The sequence below is a fragment of the Astatotilapia calliptera genome, chromosome 6, assembly GCF_964374335.1.
Source record: "Astatotilapia calliptera chromosome 6, fAstCal68.1, whole genome shotgun sequence".
NCBI lineage: Eukaryota > Metazoa > Chordata > Actinopteri > Cichliformes > Cichlidae > Astatotilapia > Astatotilapia calliptera.
This window is the reverse complement of record NC_137427.1, coordinates 3,231,531-3,257,230: the sequence shown is the minus strand read 5'-3', so window position 1 is coordinate 3,257,230 and position 25,700 is coordinate 3,231,531. Positions and strand designations below refer to the sequence as shown.

At 42.8% G+C, this 25,700-nt stretch overlaps 1 protein-coding gene, 2 long non-coding RNA genes and 2 other non-coding genes across 6 annotated transcripts in view; 3 read left to right on the top strand and 2 right to left on the bottom strand.

The window, feature by feature from the left end:
- Positions 1-24,756, bottom strand: part of LOC113023568 (E3 ubiquitin-protein ligase DTX4-like) — a 43,624-nt gene extending 18,868 nt beyond the window's left edge. The window contains exons 1-2 of one of the 2 annotated variants that reach the window (XM_026169684.2): positions 24,556-24,756; positions 21,775-22,001 (exon numbers count right to left, since the gene is read on the bottom strand). In XM_026169684.2, the coding sequence (XP_026025469.1) occupies positions 21,775-22,001; positions 24,556-24,620 (292 nt within the window). In that variant the 5' untranslated portion in view covers positions 24,621-24,756. Of the gene's footprint in view, positions 1-21,774; positions 22,002-22,249; positions 22,585-24,555 lie in introns of those variants that run through there. The other variant, XM_026169685.2, reaches the window with a different exon arrangement.
- trnay-gua (transfer RNA tyrosine (anticodon GUA)) lies at positions 3,606-3,693 on the bottom strand. Its single transcript is given in 2 exon segments — positions 3,606-3,641; positions 3,657-3,693. It is a non-coding gene; the product is annotated as a tRNA-Tyr (tRNA).
- LOC145429358 (uncharacterized) lies at positions 4,939-8,282 on the top strand. The gene is made up of 2 exons (XR_013909586.1): positions 4,939-5,076; positions 7,746-8,282. It is a non-coding gene; the product is annotated as an uncharacterized LOC145429358 (long non-coding RNA).
- LOC145429357 (uncharacterized) lies at positions 15,118-15,691 on the top strand. Its single transcript, XR_013909585.1, has 3 exons — positions 15,118-15,257; positions 15,354-15,431; positions 15,552-15,691. It is a non-coding gene; the product is annotated as an uncharacterized LOC145429357 (long non-coding RNA).
- Positions 24,757-25,495: 739 nt separating the features above from the next.
- On the top strand, positions 25,496-25,568 carry trnat-ugu (transfer RNA threonine (anticodon UGU)). Its single transcript has one exon. It is a non-coding gene; the product is annotated as a tRNA-Thr (tRNA).
- The last annotated feature ends 132 nt before the right edge of the window (positions 25,569-25,700 follow it).

Below are 25,700 nucleotides of genomic sequence, written 5' to 3'. Positions count from 1 at the left end.
CTCTGAGTGTCTAGAAAAGCACTAAATAAATGCAATCCATTATTACTGTTATTGTTACTGGGAAGCTGGCACGTTAAAGACCAGTTGTTCAATCCAACTGATGCGAACATCCACCTGGTAAGTCAAGGTTGCCTTGGATGCGCAAAAACAGTTAATAGCTTTGTAAATATTCACTAAGCTTGAGAACATCTGAACTTTCCAGGACTTATTTTACTTCGACAGCTGCATGACAACTAAAAACAAACCAGTTCCATAACTCATCAACATCCAGTCGGTGGCCAGCGAACCACTAAGGTTAGACTTTAGTCGCATTACAAAAGATGGATGTAGCTTCCAGATCGGAAAAATTAAGCACTTTATATTTAATGGCCAGCAGGAAACCATAATGTTTTTCAGTGGAAAAAAGGCCCTCAGCTCTGAGCTCAGTTAGCACTTTCCAGTCTTTTTTTGTTTTTAATTAAGTTAATTTTGGCCTTTTTACGAGTCACAAAGGAGGACAACGCTTGTTAACCGGAAGTCGTTAGCCAATGAGCTGTTCTTCAGCCTCTCAGTCAGATCCACTCCACACTTCCAGTTTCAAAACACCACGATGGCGACAGTGAAAACGCTCAGCTGGAACCTTATGGACTTGTTTACAGGCTGTCACATACACAAATAACAGTAAGCTAGTATCTGTGGAAACATCAGCCTGGCCAGTCTCTTAATCAGGGCGTAACATATAAAATAATTGTGCAGTACATGACTAAACTGACTGGATATCAGCCATGACATGACTGATCCAGAAGAACCAGTCCAACCCAGTTCTTCTGGCAAAGCCTTTCCAAAACTCTGACATAATCGAGGCAGGTCGCCAGCTATGGCTTCAAGTTAGGTTGCATAAATGTGAAGCTAATCAGCTCCATTCATAGAGGTTGTGTTTAGCATATTTTACATGAGAAAATTAGAATATTGGATATTCAATAAAGAAAGGTAACGTGAGTGGAGAGAATGGGGATTGTTGTAAGGCCAGAATTTTAGAGCTGGCACAACATTTTATATCTGCAACTTCATAAACAAAACACACAGACTGTCTCCTCCCTACAGAGCCTGTACAGAGGAGTCAGTGCTTTCAGCAGCTCCTGCAAACTGAGCACTTATAATGCAGTAAATTTAACCAAACAGCTGGACAGGTGGACTGACATCTGACCTGGACAACACCTGACGTGCTGTCTCAGCGAGCTTTGTCTCCTGTTTCAGCAAATACAGACAGCAGAGAAGTACAAGGCAGACGTGGACCTCCGGCTAAAAATGTAAATCTACATCAGCTGACGAGGAATCTGCTCGGAAGGCGCTATAGCCGCTGGCCATTCCTGTTACGTTACCCCTCTGAGGTCTGGGAGGTCACTGCCGATGACCTGTGAATGACCTGCAGGCACCGTCTCATGCTACCAGTAGTGCCAAGCACACTTACAAACCAGAAAACTAGAGAAAAGTGTAGTCGGGAGAAAGGAGAGAGCAATTATCTGTGGCCTTCACCTGCACATCATTCCGTTTGTGGAGGAAACAGTAATCAAAGAGACCCAAACATCTAGACAGGGATTCAAACCAACAATGTGCAGGTTACTAGTCAGCTGCTTAAAACCTCCAGCAGTCATCTTGCCCACGTTAACCCCAATAACACAGCAGGCTGGAAAATCCCCCCGTGGGATGCATGTGAGGGAGGAATTCTCCCTGTTTCTCAAATATGAATTTCAGGCCCTCCCTTCATACTGGTTTTCTCAGTCAGTCAGGAGAAACTGGGCGTGGGTGTTTGTGTACTCGTGTGTTTACTGTAGGTATGCTGGGTGTCCTCCATAAAAGGGTCTGATTAAAGCAGTTACAGCTGTAGGAACGAGCATGTGTGTGTCTGTCCGTGTGTCGTATGGGGAAAGCTTCATAGCCGCAGTCCCTCTCCTCGCTCTTATAGTACCACACCTCTCCCAAATCATCCATCTGTCAGAGTCGGATCAGCACGCGGCGCTCGGCTGCTTTCGCTTGTCGCTCACGTTTGAAATCAAGCGAAGCGTGTTTTGGGTGTAGCCGATTCCTGGATTTCTGCTTCGAAGAAAAAGAAAACTGCAACATAATGAGTTGTTAAATGGAGCCAAGAGAATGCATACTGCGTGTGTGTGTGTGTGTGTGTGTGCGCGTGTGTGTGTGTGCGTGCGTGTGTTTGTGTGTGCGTGCGTGCGTGCTTGTGTGTGTGTGTGTGTGTGCGTGCGCGTGTGTGTGCGTGTGTGTGTGTGTGCGTGCGTGTGTTTGTGTGTGCGTGCGTGTGTGTGTGTGTGTGCGCGTGTGTGTGTGTGTGCGTGCGTGTGTTTGTGTGTGTGTGCGTGCGTGCTTGTGTGTGTGTGTGTGTGTGCGTGCGCGTGTGTGTGTGCGTGTGTGTGTGTGCGTGCGTGCGTGTGTTTGTGTGTGCGTGCGTGTGTGTGTGTGCGTGTGCGTGTGTGTGTGCGTGCGTGCGTGCGTGTGTTTGTGTGTGCGTGTGTGTGCGTGTGTTTGTGTGTGCGTGTGCGTGTGTTTGTGTGTGTGTGCGTGTGTTTGTGTGTGTGTGCGTGTGTGTGTGTGTGCGTGCGTGCGTGCGTGCGTGTGTGTGTGCGTGTGTGTGTGCGCGTGTGTGTGTGCGTGTGTGTGGTGCAGACCCAACAGCAAAAGTAAATAAGGAAAACGTGTGAATATTACAGAGCTCAGGGAGCACAAAGAGGCCTGAAGCAGGTGGAGAAAGAAACTGGCCATCTGGTCTTTATTGTTCTCCCTCTCTGTCTTTACCACTGACCCCTCCCTGCATTCAAACACGCACACGCACACACACACACACACACACACACACACACACACACACACACACACACACACATCATTGCAGACTGACCAGCAGGCACACACATGTTAGGGTCGGGTCATGCTTTATGCCGCTCTCACTTCTCGTCCATGCGAGAAAGTCTGGGATGAGCCGACACTTCCTCTTCACACTTCTCGTATCAGCCACACTTTAATAATCTGCTTAGAAAGCTTGACCCTGTCTCACAGACTCCACGAGTCACTCTTTACCTACATGATTATTACAGCGTACGTGATTTTTCTTTGGTCCCAAATTCCTCTGTGCAGGAAAACTCTGAACGCGTACATTTCCTTAGTGATCTGTATTTATTGTGTTTCCAGAAAACATCCAAGTGATCCTAAATTCTACTTTTTACGGGGTTTTGAGCAGTAAAATAGATTTTTATGTGTATTCAGGACTAAGGATTATAAATAGAAACCTTTTTTGCATTTATTTTTGCTCTTAAGCTCTCAGTTTGTCTTGTATTACAAATCAAGCGCACCACATCACATTACAGCTCTGTGATTTTTGCCCCTGTAAACTCATTCACGATTTAGTGGAGCCTGAGCGAAGACGAGATCTGTGTAAAATAAGTCAAACTCACCGAGTTTCTGTAGGTGAAGCTGTGGAAGGATTTTAACTGTTTTTGGTTCTTTGTTTACAAACTGTTTGGAAGTCGTTCTGCTACCTTCAGAACAATCAGTTCATCGAACACGAGCACCCAAAATGATTACCTTTTGGCAGTGTATGTGAAAATAAAACAGCTTCCTTCGAGCCGGATTTGAACCAGCGACCTAAGGATCTCTGCTGTTTCCACCTACAGTCCTCCGCTCTACCAACTGAGCTATCGAAGGAGACAAACTGCCTGTCCACACATTTAAACCCGTCTTCTGATGTAAATGACTGTTACAGTCAAAACACTCACTAGCATCTTAAAATGTTTCTTAGTTTCATTTACTGCATAATAAAAGTGCACATTTCAAGAAGATGAATAATTGGGTTAAATAATAAATATGACAGCATTAATTAAAACCCCGTGACTGTGACCCGCTGCCATAAACATAAACTACAACTGTAAACAACACTGACTCTTCTTCTGTCACCAGTTACCATCCTTAGACTCGGGGTTTGTCTTTCAGCCCAAATGCTTCAGCGCTGTGTGTGAAAAACCAACATCATTGAAGCCGAACTCAAACCAGCAACCTAAAGATCTCTGCTGTTTGCAGCTACAAGGCTTTCACGCTACCAACTGAGCCTGAAGCCGAACCAGTCAGCTGGAGGAAGTCGTGACATTTCAAACACCTTGCGAGTCACAGAAAACCCTGGAGACACAGGCGTCCTTCCTTATCAGCTTTATAAATGACAGAAAGCTGACAGGCCCTGGGTCACTGACAGAATTTAAATACATCACACTGGGTCACTGAAACCACAGCGGGCATTTTTCACTGCTGTCTATACAGCAACAGTTTACCAGTAATTAAAATCCTTAGATGCTGCTGTGACTTGAAATCATGAAAACCCAAAGGCAGTCGGGTTGGGTCATTGGTGAAACAAGTAGTGTGAAATATATGTATGTTTTCTGTTCTGTAGGCTTTGATTATATTGTAAATTTACACTTCCAATGATTATTTTGTGATTTTCTTCACTGAACTCAAACAGACTGAGAGGAGTGAGGTTTGCTGCTTCAAAAGGCATCATTTCAAGTGTTTTTGGACAAAATATTTAAAATATCCACATCTGCAAACCAGATGTTCAGATTTAGTTTGAAACAGACTCTTGAAAGTAACAAATAACTTTCTAAACTGGATTTTTTTTTATCGTTTACAATAAATACAGCCAGTTTAAGCAGCTAAGATTGGACAAACACACGTGGCTCGTTCGTACACTGTGGATTACGGTCGGCCGCCAAGTGCCCCTTGAATGAGCCCATCCCCCAGGCCTGGCTGCACGGTATCCCCGGTTCAGCTGAGCTTTCCTCACTCCTTGTTCTCATCATCATAGGAGTTCTTTGAATCATACATTGGCTAGCCCATCAACCCAGGACCAAACTGAATTGGGAGACCAGCATGCCTCCCAGAAGAGGTATTTCAGGAATGTCCAACTAGGACATGACCACAGGGCGGACCGAGGACACGCTGGAGAGATCGCACCTCTCGACTGGCTTGTGAACACCTCGGTGTCCTTCCAGAGGAGCCGGAGAGGAGGAAAGAGGCATGCGCTTGACTGGCTTGACCCAGGTAAGTGTGAGAAAATAAAGTGAGACATGAGATGTTTTTTTAACATCCTTTGGAGTATCTGTCATAGATAAAGGAAACAGTGTGATAACCACATACAGAAACATTAACTAAAAGTTTTCCCATATAAAATCTAAACCTTATTTTAGTCCGTAAAACAGCTCAGTCACTCGAGGGTTGAAATAATGCAGTACGTTACATGTGGGAAGGTTTTATTCTGTGTTCAAATGTACATATTTCTAATTCTATGAAAGCCAGATAAACCAGAATGGATGAAATCACATTCGCTGGCAGCGGTGTAAAGACTATGTGCTCGTTATTCTTAGTTCTTAAAGTCTGGCACATTTTGCTTGGACTAAATCTAAATAAGGACTCCTCAGCAGAGCTTAGCAAGCATCTAGCATACAGCGCGATGCACATCCAGTATCATCCTGGGCTCCCCCTGCTCCCCCAGACCCTCTTAAATCAGATGTGCACAGAAACATTGTGACATCATCCTTTTTAACTTTCCTCCACCCGTTAAAAGGACGACGAAGATTTCTTCCCCATCTTTCAAATGTGACGTGTCCCAGTTTGAACCCAACCTGAACCCGGCCAGAAGCAAATGAGCCGAAACTACTGCAATTTTAACAACTTCTCGAAAAATATTCCTCGACCTCGTAGCTCCACTTCTCCATTCATCATCCTCAAATGGCCCCCCGAGCGCCCTCGAGCGGGGCTCAGGGCTGGCGAGACTGATGAACACCTCCGGAGTCTTTATGAAGACAGGGATGGAAAAATTCAAATTGACACACTTGGAAAGGTTGCACCGAGACCGGATTGTGGCACATTCTCACAGCAATAAAACCGAAACGAGACACAAAGAGGAAGCGGTTGAGAGGATAAGACAAACCTGCTTCATGCGCTTTATTTCGTCTCGACTTTTGTCATCACTTTCACACTTTCTGTTCTTGTTTCTTGTTTTGTTCATTACTTCGTCCTGATTTCTCACCCTCCTGCTGTCTGATGCCGTCTCTTCCTCTGCTGTCACTTTTTCTTCTTTCATCCTTCTTTGCGTTCTCTTTTTCCAGCCAAACTGCAAACTTGCGCCAGCTTTTGTAATCTTAACACTGAGATTAGGGCGACTACCTAGGCTGAATAAATAAAACGAGCTCCTGAACATTAAAGTAGACCCCATTATGTTCATTCCCTGCTTCTTATTTTTATTCTTGGACTCGCTTGAGTTTGCATTATTCACACTTCATAATAATCCTTTATGTCGCACTGAGATTTGGTTCTCACTGAACTGGACCCCTGTTTTCTTTCCGTCTACATGCGCCAAACAAAAGAAGCGTGCAGCTACCAACAGTACAGCTCTTTACAGACTTCTCCCACAATTCCACCCAGTGCTTCCTGCAGAAGTTCTCTGATGACTCTGCAATAGTCGGCCTCATCACTGATGGGGACGACAAGGAGTACAGAGGTCTGACCCAAGACTTTGTGGACTGGTGCCAGCTGAACTACCTCCAGATCAACACCAGTAAAACCAAGGAACTGGTGGTAGACTTCCGCAGGCACAAGCATTCTCCACTGCAACCACTGAACATCCAGGGTATGGACATTGAGGCTGTGGACAGCTACAGGTACCTTGGTGTTCATCTGAACAACAGACTGGACTGGACTCATAACTCAGACGCCCTCTACAGGAAAGGGCAGAGCAGGCTGTACCTGCTGCGGAGACTCAGGTCGTTTGGGGTGGAGGGCCCACTCCTGAAGACCTTCTATGACTCTGTGGTGGCTTCTGCTATCTTTTATGGTGTGGTCTGCTGGGGCGGCAGCATCTCTGCTGGGGACAGGAAGAGACTGAACAGGGTGATCCGAAGGGCCAGCTCTGTTCTAGGATGCCCTCTGGACCCAGTGGAGGTGGTGAGTGACAGGAGAACGGCGGCTAAGCTGTCATCCCTGTTGGACAACATCTGCCACCCCATGCAGCAGACTGTGACAGCACTGAGCAGCTCCTTCAGTGGGAGACTGCGGCACCCACGGTGTGGGACGGAGAGATTTCGCAGGTCTTTCCTCCCCACTGCTGTCAGACTCCACAACAAAGACTTTAACTGAACAAACACACACATCCACACATGTGCAATAACACTAAGTGCAATAATCCTTTCTGTCATCGTTGTATTTTTACTCAGTTGTATATAGCATTCGTATTCTATTTTTATCTTATTGTATACTTTTATTCTATTTTATTCTACTGTATATAGTATTTTATTTTATTCTATTCTGTACAGCTGTGTACTGTATTTATTCTTATTGTATTCTAATTTTTGCGTCATAACTTTTGCACTGTCCACTTCCTGCTGTGACAAAACAAATTTCCCACGTGTGGGACTAATAAAGGTTATCTTATCTTATCTTAATCTTCAGCCTCTCGTCATGGTCAGACGGATACCTCTGTCTGCTGGGTGTAGTTCAGTAGAAAGAAAACAGTTCCTACATGCAACGAGATTCACGGTTTCTGGACAGCGACGTTGTTTTTTCGGGGGGGAAATTCACAGCACTACAGGACAGAGGAGAATTCAAATTTAGGGGTGAACTCACACTTTAAGGCTAAAAAACTCCCCGAGAAGCAGCAGGGACATAAATATTTACTGATGCCTTCACATGCTTTCCTATATGTGTGTGCACAGGCGGTGAGTGATGCCCCCCCGGAGGCCTCCCAGTAACAGTAACTCGACACGCAGAGTTTCACAACAACAACTGAGAGAGAAAAGCTGAGCTCTGACCCTTCCAGCTTCTTCATCTCACTTTCCCTGGACTTCCTTCTGCACAGAAAACAAGCTGACACTCTGCAGGACACTAACTCGGCTTTCTTCGGTCTGCTTCTCGAGGATTAGTGAGCTTTAAACGCGGCGGTGTTGCACAACTGGAACAGCAGTTTCAAGTCAGACATTTTTATGCAACAGCCTTTGCAAACATATGCTAATGCACTGACGGGACGGGGTAAACAAAAATGGTTTTAACACTGACTCAGGGCACTCCTGTCACATTGCTGTGTTTGTGTTTTACTTTGAAGGTTACGTTTCTCACGTGTCACATGTGTTTTCACTTTCTGCTTTTGTTTCCTTCCCTCCTTTGTGATTGTCTGTCCACCCTCATCAGTTTCACCTGTGTTTGATTTCCTGCGGTTTTAAGAGATAATAAAAAGTCTGCCTGTTTCTCCTGAATAGCATCAGTAAGAAATCGGGATTCCTGGAAGCTGCTTGATTTCTGCTATTATCTTATTGGCTGCAAGCAATTAAAAAATGATGCCGATGTCCTGTTGCCTGACACAGTCGGAATTTTTTCAGCTCTTTAGCTCTTTTTCACGTTTACTGAGCAGAGCATTTAAAATTCACACAGGTTCATAAAGTGCTTTTTGTCTGCAGCAGCGGTCTTGTTTTCAGCCTGATTTATGTGTTTAACTACGGAGCCCTGTGAGGGACTTCTGCGAGATCTCACAAAGGTTTTGAGAGATCTCGCAAAATAGGCCGCATCCTTCACAGGGTGCATCTGAAGGCCGATGACTTCACAGCCAGGCGACGAAGGCTGTCTCAATTTGAAGGCTGCTTCAAATGCATCCTTCATTTCCCCGAATTTGATGGATGGGCCGGGTGTATCCTTTGTGGCCCAACCTATCCAAGAATTCATAGCGCGGCCCAGCCAATTCCAGTTTCCAACATTGGCTGCAGCTAGTTAGTTTTAATATTACTCTTTCTGGGTTACAGAAAGTGTAAACTTCAAATATCTGCTCGGTTTATCAAGACATATTTGCAAAAGTCTTCAGAGACGTCTGTTACCCACCTGCTCGAAGATGACCGGGAGGTCGAGGCCCACTAGAGCCAGAGGGAACACCGCACTCTGGGCACATCGTTCCTCGACCACCTGGTCAGCATTGAGCTGGCGGCCTCGGAAGGATTCGGCCTATTTTGCAAGATCTCGCAAAAGTTCATCTTTAATTTTTTTTCTCCAATGTCCCTTGCGGGGCTCCGTATTTAACCTCTTCACACTTCTTTCACTTGATAGTTTTATCTTCCTTTGTAAATTTAGCCACTCTGCAGTCCTGTCAGTGGGCTGTTTGTGATACGCGTATGACGCCGGCTCATATCTAGATTCTGGGTAGATTTATTGATTTGATAACCTTTGTATTTGGAACTTTCTTCATCTGTGGGCCTGAATGGAAACTCCAACTGTTATCTCTTTAGATAACAGTACATTTACAGCGATAATGTTCATTCTCTTAAAGATATTTACTATCATACCAAAGAGAGACGACACGTCCAGGCATGTGATTTAAAGAAGTCACTTTTTCATCTCCTGACAATATCATGATTTTTCGGCGCTCTCCATCGTTTCTTATTCCACTAATATTCCTCATCACTGTTTAACTTTCAGCTGAGCTCTCCACTCTTTTTTTTCCACACCCACCCACTTTGTCCTCTTCTCTCTCTCCCTCTCTTCGTGTCTTTGTCTCACCTTGAAAGAGTCCCGTCCCTCGAGTGTTGGGTTCAGATTCAATTTTCAGCTTCAGAGAGTGTGAGAGAGAAAAGCATACAAAGAGGGCAAGAGGTCGAGAAGAGAGACAGATCAGGTGAACCAGAGGAAGCAGAACATAAAGCGGAGAGTTTGAGACAAAGGAAGAGACCCAGTTTCCATTTGGGAATAAGGTAAAAAGTGAATATGAAGAGGCGGTGCTAACTCTTCGCCCGATCCTTGGTGTTGGTTTTGAATTTTTAAGAAAATCTGAGATGGTTAAGAAGCTTTTACCTTAGAAAGCTGATACCAAAATACTGTGTTCAGAGCTTGTTCCACTACCTTTACAAGGCTTAAAAATGTCAAACGAGACATTTAGTCTTTGGTAATCCTTCTGCTGCAGATTTTCAGAAACACTGAAGCGTAGTAGCCTGAACATTAGAAGCAGAGCAGTGTGACACGTCTGCAGACTGTGGGCTTGATAGATAAAACCCAAACATATCAAACAACAAGACCCTTTAAACAAACATCTCGTCTCTTGCATGGAGGTTTCACCAGTGCGTGCAAACCCATTGTTTATTTCCTGCCAACTGGTTTGTTGTGCGTGCAGACAGAGTCAGTGTTGATGTTTGCTGCCACTCCCTCTCCCCCCTTCCTCCGCTCTTTGTTGTCACCACCAATCTACCCCCAACCCTCCGTCTCTGGGGAATCCACCCCCGACCCGCCTTCTACTGTGACCCTAACGCCCCGGGGCTTTGTGGGGGTCTGGGAATGTGCCTCCTTCAGCAGGACCAGCTGGAGCGAGAGCAGCAACAAGCTGCAGGGGCAACAAAAAAACACAAGATGCCCTCGAAGTCTGAAAAAAACAGAAGCCGCACAAAGAAAGCGATGACGAGCCGCTCTTTTAAAGCCCAGTAAAATAAGGACATTTACGTCACTCTGTTGAAAACATCTCATAAAAACGTGTTTACTTTATTTCAACAACCACACCCTCATCTCGGTTATGCAGTCAGAGCAGCTCAAATGTGCTGGGTACAAAGATTTTCTGCTAAGTCAGGCCTCTCCTAAACCACATGAACACTAATTAGTGACTAATTTTTAAAAAATGTTTACACACAAGCGTAAAAGACGATTGGCCAACCAATTTACTGGATGGCAATCACTTTGTCCATATTGTGAAACTAGCCCTGGCCATCTTCATCTTGTTTCTTTCTCCTAACAGCAGGGTCACCAGGTCGTCCAGCATCATCCAGCTGCCTCTCCACTCAGCCTCTCGTCCCACAGTCTTGTTCTGCTTCACATGCTACTGTAGTGCACATATGCTGCAGCTATGTTCAGCCTGTTGGTCACTGCTCACACATGCTGTGACATCAACACAATTTATATAAGTGTGCAAACCAACGTGTGCGACAAGTGAAAAGAACACTAGAGGATGAAAGTGGTGAGCATAAACTGTTACAGTTTCCAGCTGCAGTCCAAGTTTGTGAAGCCAGAATCTGCCCAAAGAATGAGAGACTCTCTGGAGAGGCAGCTGGCTGTAGCGGCTCTGCATTTATTTCTCTCAAAATATTTGCATGGGTTTGTCTCCTCGCAAACTCAAAAGAAGAGAAGTCCAAAATCTTCACTGTTTTCATACCAGAGCTGCTGCTGATTGACTGTAAATCTTCATGAAAAGCAGGACAGAAGTATGAAGGCAAATAGAGGATTTTTGGTTCTAATATAAATATAGGGCAGGGATAGCTCAGCAGGTAGGGTGGTTGCCCCATGATCGGAAGGTTGGGGGTTCGACTTCACTGAACGGCTACCCTGAGACACCCCTGAGCAAGGTACCGTCCCTACACACTGCTCCCCGGGTGCTGCATTGGTGGCTTGCCACTGCTTCACTGGGTGAATGGGTTAAATGCAGAGGAGTAATTTCCCTACGGGGACTAACAACAATATACATATCATTATTATTATTTAACATGTAAAAAAAATCCCTTCTGTACCAATTTCACATAAAAAGAACTTCAAGCAGGACAGGAACAGGAAGTTAAGATACTGTCAGATTAAAATCTTTGTGTTTACAGGAAATCGTGTTGTACTCACACAAATGACTGAAAGCATACATGTGTTCAAAGGAGGCTCATTTAAGTCTCGTCCCAAATAGCTCATCAAGGTCATAACTAAGGCTGCCACGATTTGTCGACTAGTCACGATTACGTCGACTATCAAAATCGTCGACGACTGATTTAATAGTCGACGCGTCGTTTGAAGCTTTGTAAGATCACAAAAGACGCAGGAATAAGTAGCAGGATTTAAGAGTGTAATAACGGACTGAAACAGAAGATGGCAGCACTGCATGTACAAGGATGCCAGCTGCCGTTAAACCCCGAAGAAGAAGAAGAAGAAGAAGAAGAAGCAGCAGCAGCTGTGTCCCAGAATTCATAGCGGCCCAGCTCAGTTTCCAACAATGGCGGCAGCTAGTTAGTTTTAATATTACTCTTATTATTCTTTCTGGGTCACAAAATAAACGTTTAACATATTTTCAGCCGAGAATGTAGCTGTGTAAACCTCAAATATCGGCTCAGTTTATCAGGACACCACATATTTTCAAAAGCGCTCCGACGTTTTCAGAGACGTCTGTTACCCACTAGCTCGATAGCTAGCCGGGGGCTAGGTCACTAGCGCGGTGAGAACACCGGACTCCCGGCAAATTGTTTTCAAACCCACCGCCGTCTTTCGCTACTCAGGTTAAATATATATGAGTCACTTAGATAAATTAAAAATGTTGTTGTTTGGCTTTTTTTTTTTTTTTTGTATTTTATTTGTTCCTGAGTAAATCGGTTTGTCTGAGATTAAAGTTATAGTTTTTACACAGCTGAATAAACGTCAAGCAGACAGCTGATCATCAGAAGTGTGAGATGCTGGAGAATATACTCCGTTGTCCTGTTATATTTTAGATAGCAAGGAGTTTATTAAACTTCACCGAAACAATCTGCAAATTTCATTAAAATTGAATAAACTATCATCTTGTCTTTATTTTTAGTTAGCACCTTAAAAGCTTAAAGCTGTAAGCTAATGATAGTTATATAAGAGCAGATGCTGCTGGTGCAATAAGCTGTAGTTTTACGTCCAGTGGATGATGATCTGATTAGTCGACTAATCGCATAAATAATCGGTGACTAGTCGACTATCAAAATAATCGTTTGTGGCAGCCCTAGTCATAACGTCACATTTTTGCATATAAGAATAATTACGCTCCCTTTTCCAAAAACTACAAGTGATGAAGTGATTCGAGATGATCCATCAGAGAAGTTAATTAAAGTTAAAGAAAAGGAGCTGGATCGCAAGCAAGGACGAACTGAAAAGCCTCCACGGTCCAAAGGAAGAGCGCACCCACAGAAACGAGACCACCGCCACCACAATGACAACCTTCATGTCTAAGAAGTGCAGAGCAGAAATACCACATCACTGTTAGCAGTGAAGCTCCCAGGGAAGCAGGGCAGCACAGGAACATGAAGGCTTTTCCCTGAATGTCAGCTAAACGGCGTGCTATCAGTGGTGACAGCGCAGCGAGCGTCTGCGGAGCGACGATCCCGCTGCGAGACCTGAGGTGAACAGGAAACACGCTCTGCTCCAACCACATCTGACAGTGCTGGGAGAGCTTGCACTGGGAGGGAGATCCTTTCATACGTGACTGTAAAGACAGACCTGTAGTGCATGTATTCTTCCCAGCGGGGTCAAATGTACGCGCCGCTCTCCAAAGGAAGTCTCCATCTGCATGCAGGAGGTGGTCTGCAGGAGGACCTGGCAGCTCAAAGGTGCTGAGGACCTCATCTTCCATTAGGACGGTTTATATTTCCACACTTTGAAAAATAAATATATGGAACAGTTTTGTGCACAAAGCACAGGGAACAACTTCAAAACAAACCTGTGTGAATTCGCCTTTGTGCCATCTGAAATGTGATGTGCTTTTGCACCAGCCAGTCTCCAAGCCAGTCACATCAGGTGATGACTCAGCTACCTTCTACTGATCTAACTGGCAAATCTCACACAGGGGGAAGCATTTAAAGTATTTAAAGGCAACAGCTCAGCTTCTGAGAGTCTGCATTCAGGTCACTTCCCTGTGGTACATGAACAGTTCTCCCTACAGGTCCTCATCTATCTGCAAGCCACTTTGCAGCCCACCTCCACCCCAACTCCTCTATTTCATACTTCATCAGTATCGTATCTGTTGCTCTGCACTCTAAAAAGTGATTCATCAGGCCTTTTACCACCACTTGATTAAATCCATGGCTGCAACATAAAAATTCTAATTTATTGATTAAGATAGACCTTCTAAGTTGCAAACTTTATTTTTTTGGGTTGTGTTGAATTAATAATGTTGGTAATTACATTAAATTAATTTTATATGTAATTTGAAATTAAATCCCAATGTTAGTGGGTTCAAAATAAAATTCAAGTTGTAATTACTTAAAGAAATTGAATAGATAACTTATTTTTTTTCCACTGTAACTTCTGATTTCAAATTCCCTCCCCTACCGACTTAACTAGCCCGGGCAAATTCACACATGTTGGGTTGCATGGTGCAAGCTTTTGTAAAAGACATTTCAAGGTAAGTAACATTTCATTTACAAATAACAGTTCTACCAAAGCAAAGCATTTGTGCTAGTCACCTGTAGTGGATTTGTGTATGATGTGATGCTCATACAGATAAGGAAATACTTTGCACTACCACATGTAGCTAATGCTAGCCATTCTAAACTTTAGCACAGCAGAGGATAAGACTTAGAAAGTTTCATTTGACAAAAGTCTTCAGCTAGAGAGTGCAACTGTGGCTAGGAAAAGCGTGGTTAAAGTTTTGCTACACAGTGCAATCTAATTTCAATCTTAGGCTGATTTTGTTTTTCTTTTTACCAAAATTAGAAGCCTTTAAACTGTGAATAGTTTTGTCAGAGGGATAACCTAGAGGCTTATTTTTTCTGTCTGGCTCACCTATTTTATGTCTTTATAAAACTTGCATGACCTATACGTAATATTACATTGTAAATGATTTTGGTTAGTATTGTGATACAGCTTAAAGTAAGTACTGTTCCTGATCTTAAGAGCTGTAGCTATCTTTGTTTTGTTTTTTTTGTTTTTTAAAAAAAAAATCAGATTGTGTGAAATATTGTTAATGTCATTCCAATAGCATTATTCTGGCATAGGCTATGTGAATCTACTTAATATTAAGACTTTATGTAAGCAGTTAGTATAGTGTGATAATCTAGGGTCATTAGTGCTTTGTTAAGTTGGGACACATTTTTTACAAAATGGGCTGGGAGTGAACAATGTGTAAATTCGAAACCTCTGCAAAAACAGGGTTGCTAAAACATTAGAGATTACACCACGGTTATGGTGGGGAAGTCTCCCTTGTCTTCACCAAGATTGTTTTTGTTCCCTCAAAACTTGGGGTAGCCTTAGATCACATCTATCCTCTTTAAATAATGTATTAGAGCATTCATTAATGCAGTATAGCTAATAGTCTGCAAGGTTTAATTCTTCTGTTTGTGTGGTCTACAGATAAAGGAGGAGTTCAAGAGAATAACCACTGTAAGCCTTGAATGGCTACACTTGACAATTGCACCCCAAAACTGATGGATGTCATTTTCTCAAGGGGAGGAGCTAAGGGAGTGAGAATCAGGCAGATCAAGGACATGCTTCTTGAGGTAGGACAACTATTTAGACTTTGGGTAGCTTTGAAATGCACTTTGTTGGCAGTCACCCATGTATTTTATACTCATACTTTATTTTTTCTTAAATAGCACAATACAATTGAAGCCATCTGCTGCCTTATCACTTTCCTTGGAGAGAAGGACGAGGACCTTTTCATGGAGTTTGGTGTAAGTAATTCAGCATTGTGTATGTGTTCCATTGATCATCTGAATTCATTAAGATTCAGTAAGTATAAAAGTCTAATCTATAATTTACTAACCTATTTTTTTTTAAATTTGCTTTACAAGGACACCGAAGAACTTAAGGCAGGTGATGAAAACTGCCATCATCAGTGACCAGTACACCCCTGGATCTAACCATAAGACTGCAACCATTGTGGTGGAGGAAACAAAAATCATGGAGGGCCAGAATTTCCCAAGGTGCTGTGTTTTGCTCATGGGCATAATATATGCTCTCAATCTGAGCTAATGCAAGGATCTGAAATATACTTTTGAAGTTGTTCAGAAGCTGTTCCTTGACCTTGATGGAACCATCATTATGTTAAAGATGTTGACTCTGTTTCAAATTGTTAGCTGTTTTGAATCCTGTATGTGTAACATTGATCTTAAAGGTGTTTGCTGCATTGTGTAATAGAAAGATGCAAGATCTTGTAAAGTTTGGTAGGCATTGAAAGTTAACATTTACTGAACACTTGCATGGAAGTATTACTGCAACAAAATGTTTTCTAAGTAGATTTTTTACCAATTGAACACATTTGTTTCTGTGGTGTTAAATACATAAAGGCATATTCTATAACTTGGCTGTGATGGTATAAATCTAAATTTCTGGTTTATTTTCACTTTTTAAATACAAAGTGTTGAAATGCCTACTGTTAAAAAATAAAAAAAGTTATCTGATAAAAAAAAATGTTGAATGAATTCCTTTCTTAAAAGCTATTACAATAAAAATAAATAAGAGAAAGCTAAAATGATGATAATAATGATGAAAATTAGCAACTTAATATTTTAAATAATGAACTTTAAAAAATTGTTTTTGTAATTGCTGTAATTAATTACATAACACTTAAAAATCATTTCAAATAATGTGGAAAAAGTAATTGGAGGAACATAATTTTTATGAGTAAACAACTTAAAAATATGTTTTTAAGCTACCAAATATTACGTAAATGGTAATTAAAATCACCTTTGATTATGGAGGATAATTTAATTCCCGTAACTCAATATAGTTTGTTGGTTCAATCTAATTTCAACATAAGTTATCATAACTCAAAAAGAGTAATGGAAACTGTTGCGTTAATTTTTTTTGTTGAGCTTAAACAATAGTTTTTAGAGTGTGTGCCTGCTTTTTACATCTCTGTCCCATAAGGCCACCAGATTTAAGGAGAAAGCAAAATATCTGAGATGAAAAACATAAGAGCATTCTGGGGTTTAACAAACGTAGAACTGAAAACTAAGTGGGAATTATAAAAATGAAATTGGGTGGTTGTTACATTTACAAAAGATGGTAAAGATAAGAGGATGGATGGAGTGGAAGTTATTATAAATCCATTAACATTTTATGTTAACCAGACTCTAGACTTTGTTGAACACTCCAAAAAAACATAACTCATTAAAAAATCATAGAAACGATTTCCACATGGCTTTCTATTACAATTAAGCATTTTTGTCGCACTAACGTAATTTACATGGGTTGGATCAACTCAATTAAATTAAGTTGGACTCAACTGTAGTAAAACAGTTGATTCATCATTAATTAATCAAGTTAGTCCAACTCAAGCACATTAAGTTGGAATAACAGAATTGCATAATGCTAAAATAAAGCAATTTAATTATGTGGGAATTCTTTCCATGATTTTTTTATGTTCATTCAAAAAGTTATTTTTTTGAGTGTTCTTTATGTACATTATAACCTCAGACTTATCAGAACCTGCGCCTCAGCTTCTACTTCTCTAAACGCTTTCTCCCTTCCGTGCATGTCAAAACCACAATGAGCGTGCTCGCATCTGTTTGGGAAAATCCAAGATCTCTGGAAAAACGATGTGAGCGTGAGAGAAAGAACGAAAGAATACGCACTGCCCAATTATCTCACTCCTTCTGCACCGAAAACACACTCATACACTTCTCTCTCTCCCACGTCGGACAGAAAGACCCCTGGGATTTTTTTTTTTTTTTTTGCCTATCGATGAAACTAAACACTCGGGCAGCAGAAATGGAAGAGCAGAGGGAGCAACAGAGGAGGACGGCTGGAGTGAACTCTGCTCATTAAGCCTTGAAATTCTCCATTCTGTCCACAAAGTCGAGGTCCCTCTGTTTCTTTTCTCCGTTGGAGGAGGATGCAGCTGCTGGGAAAGTGTGTGTGCATGTGTGTGTGTTTAGTGTCAGTGGATAAGGGTTTAAGTATGCAGTGAACTCAGAGCTGTGATGGTCATTCACAGCTGCTCCAAAACATCATACTGCTGGATCTCAAGCACACACACACACACACACACACACACACACACACACACACACACACACACACACACACACACACACACACACACACACACACACACACACACACACACTAACATTTGTTCTGTATCACAGAAATATTTAAAGACAAAAACTTGTTGGCCTTCTTTTTTATTTGTTATTTTTCAAAGATTTCATGTTATGTTTTGGGCGCTTTCTTATCTTACTGTTTTAAAGAGCTTTCTGTTTGCTAAAAATGCATTTCTACAATGTTTTGAGTTTTCTTTTTAAAACTTGAAAGTATCAAATCAAAGCTGTGGTAATATAAAGCCCCTTAGTACCAAAAACTAGACCGCCTGCTGCTTTTGCAAGCCACTTTGAATTTTCTCCACTCAAAAAAAACTTAACCGTGACCCTTTTCCGAACCTAACCATTTATTTTTAATGATGATGTCATGTAATAAACACGAAACAAACACCTGCAGTTTCTGGTGTAAGTGACCGAATCATTTAGTCCATCAACACTGAAATGAATCAGTACAAGTCAAAAAGTACATGTAAAATTTACGCTCAGGAAGCTGCATCAGTAGATTAGCGGTCGTGGCTAGGTCATGAACTGTGATGAAACTGCATTGACGTTCAGTTTGTTGTAGTTTGACTGTTTTTGTGACTTTGGTGTTTAACACGTTGTTTCTGAATTAAACTGTATTAACAGCTCTGCTAGGGCGTCAGGAGGTGTTAAAAACACTCTAAATATACGTGCAAATACTCAAACTACCACTTCCGTGGTCTCCCATCTCCTGTCCCTTCATGTGCTTCAGTGCAGTTTAGCTCACTTGGCTTTCTGTTTGCTGTTTATATCCGTCTGACTCTCTCCTACTCTCTGTTTGAATATTCATTGCTCTTTTAAGTTCGATAAACAAGCGTCTTCTGTTGTTAAATCTTGTTTCCATCAATTGCGTCTTATTAGCAAGGCCAGACCTTATGTTCCACATCGGGACCTTGGAAAGCTTATCCACGCCTTTGTGACATCCAGGTTGGATTATTGCAACTCACTTTACTTCGGTCTTAACTCTACTCTCTTCCATAGACTCCAAATTGTTCAGAATGCAGCTGCTCGTCTCCTTACTGGTAGTGGACGGCGTGTCTCTATCACCCGTGTCCTTGCTGATCTGCGTTGGCTTCCCGTTAAGTACTGCATCCGATTCAAAATCCTGCTGCTCACCTTCTGAATTATTAACAATATAGCACCAAGCTACCTCATTGAGCTACTTAGATCATACCCCCCTACTAGAGCATTAAGATCATCTTCCCAGTCACTCCTGGTACTGCCAAGATCTCGGCTGAAGACTAGAGGTGACCGCGCGTTTGCCTTGTCTGCACCCGATTTATGGAATAACCTCCCCATCGCTATACGTGAGTCTGATTCCATTCAATCCTTCAAATCGCGGTTAAAAACCCACTTATTTAGCCTCACCTTTTCTACCAGTTAATGCTTGCTTGATAGTTAGCTTAACGCTTATTCTTATCTTCGGCTTTTAATTCATTTTTAATTTTTTGACTGTTTGATCCTCTACACTTAGCCTTCTTTTATGCTTTTATATGCAATTCTTTTCCCTTCGTGTGTTTTAATGCCATTCAACCTGCTAGCACGTTTTGGTACCTTGCCATAGCCCTCATCCTTCCCTGTTACTTCATCTTACCCTCTTGCATGTTAAGCACTTTGGTACACCACTGGTTTTTAAATGTGCTATATAAATAAAGTTTGTTGTTGTTGTTGTTCAATGCAACAAAATTCACAGTGAAACTGGTCTCATGTACGTTTTTCTGTTTCTGTTGTCAGATAAGAGAACGTCTGAAACATCTCAAACGCAGCCCACAAACATCAGGAAAAACCAAACAAACTCAAGCCATTCACCAAACTGGTGGTTCTTATTGCTGAAACCCAGACTGTGTGACTGAACTGTTCTCTAACAAACTCTGCATTCTCAAATGTTCTGGGCTGGATTAAAGTTTGCAGAGGGCTGGATCTCGAGCCTTCAGCCAGCCTTTTAAACGTGAAGTCAGATCCTATGAGAGATCACAGATGGTGTCTTTCGATTTCCTCACATCGCATATTTCAGCCCTGTTGACCCAAATAAATGTGGTGCAAACATCTGGAGGATTGTCCAGCAGAATCCCAGATTGACTGCATTCTCTAGCAGGATTTTCCTGGATAACACTGCCTTTGGAGACGTCTCAGGGTATATAAGAATGGTCCCAGTCGTCATACGCTGAGCAAACGGATGTATATTTTTATGAATTATATTACAGGTGCATTATAGTCTTCACATGTTGAGTTCTTGGAACTAAATAATACTTATTCTTTATGAGTCAAACAACTTGTCAAGCTCTAAAAATACTTCTAATTTTCCAAACACCCCTGATTAGTAGGCTGCCACCATCACACCAGGAACAGCAAATTTAAGACATTAAAAATTAAGTTATTAATGACTTTGCTGAGACTTTTAGAGCTACCCTGAGAGCTGTAATAGAGCCACTGGTAAGCCTTTCCTGGACCCTGGGCTACATGTTTGACACCACTGTCTTATACCTCTGTCTAAGCTTATACAGTGATGTGTTTAGGGGTAAACAGTGACTTAAGGAAAAAGCTTTAACCATGATTAGTAGAGGCCAAAATCCAGATGCTAAAGAAGTACACTGTGCACTAACAGAATTCCTGAGGTTGGGCAAGAGGTGTCTTTGCAGGAAACCCTTAGACACCCCTCGAATTGGTGGGTGTGTTGCCAGGTTCCTTCTACAGAAATTATATTTGTGTGTCTAGACTGTATTAACTCTGTGACATTAGACGAACATGTGTACGCCAATTACACGAACAATGTTTGAAAGTTATGTAAGTGAGAGAAACAGGAAAACAGAGACTTTAAAATAAACATGAAACCAGAAAACTGGGAGTGTGGAACATCTGTATTACAGATGTGTCAGCAGTTTCCACATCTGTGAGCCTGCTAGGGCCCACTTGGGTCTGAGTGATGTACATTTTAGGGACTCCGTGCTCGCTGCAGTCTTGTTCTGAACGACAGGTGTCACTACTCAGAGAAAAACTCAGGCTTTTTGATTCAGCGCTGGATGCGAAGGAACTAAATACGATGAAACAGGGACAAAGCAATAGCGGAGTTCTTTTCAAAGTTTTCTCCTAAAAGTCTCCAAATTGATGTACCACAGTACTGTGGTGGATGTGGCTCAGGCATGAGAGAGAATGACAAGGGTTCAGTCTCTGGCTACTACAGCCTGCATGCTGAAGCAACCCTGTACAAGACAGAGAACACCTGCAAGTGTCACTAGTTTATTGTCCACAAACCACCACCTGAGAAGTGAAACGCTGGCCTGTCGACAGTCCTCCTGTGCATTTCCAGCTACTTTATCGCTGTGGCTTTCAAATGTATCTTCGCAAACTGGATGTGAAGCAATGCACAAAGAAGTGGAAAAAGTAGAAGGACAAATACGTTTGACTGTAAAAATGAAACAAAGAACGGGCACCCAGCCACCTGGACACAAGGTAACTAACGCACAACACACTAGGAAAAATACCGACAACGACGTCACCAACTTACGTACAAAGATTCACAGCAGAAGTCTGAAACAGGCCTGAGACGAGCTGCGTGTGTATGTGCTTGTGTGGTTGGGCGAATGAGGCTTGTAGTAAAAAGTAAAATATAAGTACTATTCCATTTTTATATATTCATAAATAGTACACTTGACCTTAGTCTGTCCACGCAGCGCATTACAAAAATAAAGAGGTGTAAAACGAAACTACACCGAAGCTGTAAATTCACAATCATGCTGCTGTTCTCGACACTTCATTTGACGCTGATCTCCACTGGACCCCCCCTTCCTCATTACGGGTCCCCCAATAATAGAAATCCTGTAAGCACCCCTGGCCATAACAGGACTGTTACTCTGCTTCAGTGCAGCAAGTTTATGTCCCCGAACCTGCAAATAAACCCCGACATGACAGCTCTGCAGCGTGCACCATTTGCCCCATCGTCCCAGCTTACCTGTGTCCTGTCTGAACTGGTGCATGGACTGGAGATCTATGATGTAGGGCGAGAGCCGGCTGTCCACCTGGCCGAGCACCACGCTCCCTCCGCGGGGGTCGCTGCTCCGGATGGCCGCCTCTATCTGGTGGGAGACGGCGGGGCTGTAGGGCCGCCACCGGCCGTGTTCGTTCAGCCATTCCCACACCACCACGGCAGAGGCCAGGAGCATGTTGTTACTGTTGGCCCTGGAGGGGAGAAGCACAGATGAAACGACAAGAAAACAGTGAGAAGCAGCAGCGCCGTGGAGGTAAAACAGGAGGAGGCTGTTAGCCCAAATAAAGGCAAGCAGAGGCCAAAAGCGCAGCGAACGGGCTGAAATTCTCCGCTATAATCCCTCCGTTTCAGCCACGATCGCTCCCTGTCTGTGCGAGCCAGTGTCGTGATAAATAACAAAGGCCCGATCGCTGAAACGAAGCCAGGCTGGGGGACTTACATGGAGCCGAGGCTGAGCTAACGCCGGGAGAAGGCGGCGCATTCTTCCACGAAGATCCGAGCTCCGCGCATGGCCGCGGGGAGAAGGAAATCACGGCCCCAGCTCAGCCTGCCTTTGTTAGACCACCGACACGCTGCGCTAAAACACACTGACACACACGCAGAGCTCGGCGGCCTGGTGCTGAGGTTCCTGTGCGCTGGGGTAACTCCAGTCTCGGCCTCGGTGCCGCGTAAAAATAAAAAAATAATAAAGCCGCTGATTCCTTTTGCTGGGTGTAGACAGCAACAGCTAGTGTGTGTGTTTGTGGGTGTGTGTGTGCCTTCCTTCTGTAGTTTGGGGCGTTGCAAACTGAAACGTTGAGAAAGTAGTAGCTTCCAACAGCGCAACCTCAGAAAGAACAACTCCCAGACCCTGAACAGGTTCGACCGGTCCCTGATTGTCATTCAAAAACAAATAAACATCTGTTTATGAAGTCAGTGACAGGAAAAGTTGTATATGCACACCAATGATTTGCTCCCCACCCACTCACTAAACTTTAGCAGACACAGAGCTTTATGCGGGGACAGCTTTGTTGACTTTGGACATAAATGTGGATGAGAAGAATGAAACATCTAATAACTTGGTTATAAGCAATGGTTACAAACTAAACACACAGAGGTGTGAGGGCCAGAAGCAGCCCACAGAGGGTCAAATGCAGAACACTGCGTGGCTCCGTAAAGTGTGACGACTGCAGCGAAGTCTAGGAAAAAACGTTCTGCTGTGCTGTTCCTGGAGTGGTGATGTTGGAGACTGGCCCCATCCGGGACACTTGACGGTCTAATGTGACGTATTCCAGGTCACTTAGGCTAAACCTGTGCGTTATTTAAGGCGGTTAAAGTATCTCTCCATGTTCACTGTAGTAAAAACAATTCAGTTCAGTCATGTTACTGAATAACTAGAGATGTTTAAAGAATTATTCGTGGTTTGTTTCTATTTGGGACCCCCCCCCAAAAAAAAAGAAAAGAAAAGAACCACTAGCAGTGGAGAGTCTGCTTCCATAACTCACTTTTAAATGCTGGTTGACACTATGTCACTATGACACTATTAGCGACACTATGTTCATCTTAAATGGAAATTATCCAGATTATTAATGTCAACAAAATCTGAACCTGAGATCAGAGTCTGGTAATGTCACCATTGTGAATTTTGTGCATTTTGTTTATGACAAGAATTAACCAAAAATATCACAAATCTTCACCCACCCACCACAGTCTCGTGGCAGTGAAATAATCGTGACCTCTGTTGTTCATGTGTTCATTCATTGAGCAGATTCGTGCGTAGCTACAGAAAATAAACATTTTCGACTGTAAAGCGAGGCACGCCCCTATTGGACAGGATAGAGGAGATGCTGTTGTATTACATAGATTTGGTCACGTCAAATATGACAGTTCTAGTCCTTCACGTGACACTGCATTTGATTATTAGTGAAATAACAATAAAGGGTAGACACTGAGGAGAAAAAGACGGGGGGAGGCAGGTTGCGTGCGCGCACCTGTGCGTATTTGGCGTGCGCTGCAGCGAGAGCCAAACAGACTAAAGCGAGGATGAAGTGTTGATTCTGAGATTCTTTCAGCTGATTCCTGCTTCCCATGAGACTTCTGCTACAGTCGGCCATTCACGGCTGTATAAAGTGACCCCCAGGGCACCGGGAAATGACCGCTGGACAGTCTTCAACGCGCACGAGTGCGCACGCCAAAGATGCAGACACATGCAGACAAATGCACACATGCAGCTTCTGACTCTCCCTGTATGTTCTCTCGCTCAGACAGGCCACCTGTACCTGCACCTTGATTAGTAGATCAAATAGAAAAAAAAGGAAAAGGAGAGGCGGAGGAGAGATGGAGAGAATCCAAACGCCGATCCAGTTTTTTTGGTAGCTAATGCTTGAAATTCTGAAATAATTTTGAAATCTGGAGGAATGTCCACTCAGACGGACACATTTCACCAGCAGCAGGGGAGGGGGTCCAAAATAAAATAAAAAATCATATAAACAAGAAAACAAGTCCAGCAATAGACGAAACAGCTTTAACAATGTCGCCACGGCTCGATACTAAACCCACAATCACTTCATTTTCAGCAGCCTGCAAATAAATTCACAAACGCGATTTCTCATTCCTGCTTTTAAAAAGCATATTCTCAGTAATACTAGCTCTTCTTGTATCGCAAAGAAAAATCTAAAGGTTTGTGAGGGCAGGTCTGCCTGAAATACTCACTTTTCTACAGCTTTAATCTACGCACAAATGTTAGTACTTGTATAAAACACTCACCTGTTGATACGATCTTCTGCGTCCACACACTCCAAGACTTTCGGAACAAAATCCCGGTTCTTCATGAATGAAAATCTATCCTTTCGGCTCAACCATGGCTCCTTTCTTTCTCCCTCTCTCTACCCAACAAAGGAAAAACACTCTTCGCTTTCTTCTCTTATTTATAAATCTGAAAAATACACTATCCAAAAAGTCAGGAAGTAGAATCCATCTAAAGGGTTAAAAGTGGGAAAATGGTGCCTCCATTATGTGATGAAATTAATCTGGCACGTATCCCTTCGCCTCCATCTTCACTAACACACTGTGGTGAAAAACTATGAGGCTCCAGAGGGGACCCCACCAGCTCCTGCCCCCTCACTCCATGCCCAGAAACGCACCAGTGTGGACGCAAAGAAAGAGAACACATACAGCTTCAGTTTACTGACCTGCTTACTTTTTGTAACACGCGCACAGGTGGAATATGATTTCAAATGTAAAATTAAACCCTTTTCTATGTGTTGGGAATTCACTGAAATTTTTTTTAAAAGAAAGGAGTTTAGGAAAGTGGTTATCTTTGTGTGGGTGGTCGCACACTGCCGTCTAGTGGAGGACATGGAATGACATCTAGATTGTTTTATTTAAACTGAAAACATTTAAATTGAAATCACAGAATAACGAAAACTCAGTTGCACGTTTATCAACTTTTAGAAGCCGATTAGACGTTTTTAAAGTCTTAAGTCATTTCTCTTCATCTCTACGTCTCTACTTTTTCATATGTATGTTTCAATTAGCTTCCACTGATGACGTGTGTAACCAGGATTCAAAAATGTCTGTTTTACTTAATAATTATGTCGTAAAACATAATGGCGCTTTGGTTCTACAGATATACTCCTGCAAAGTCCGTTGTACTAACTTGACTCTAACTATTTTGGTAATACTGGCGGCTCTCGCTTTCGTCCCAGGCTCCATAGCTCAGGGGTTAGAGCACTGGTCTTGTAAACCAGGGGTCGCGAGTTCAAATCTCGCTGGGGCCTGTGAATCCTTTTCTGTTTTCATTCTTAGTTTAGTGTCTTGGACACTTCTAGACGACCCAGCAAGGTTCCCTAGAATTTAGCGTTTTCTTTCATCTCATTAAAAGTTAAGACCCAGAAAACCAAAATAAATTA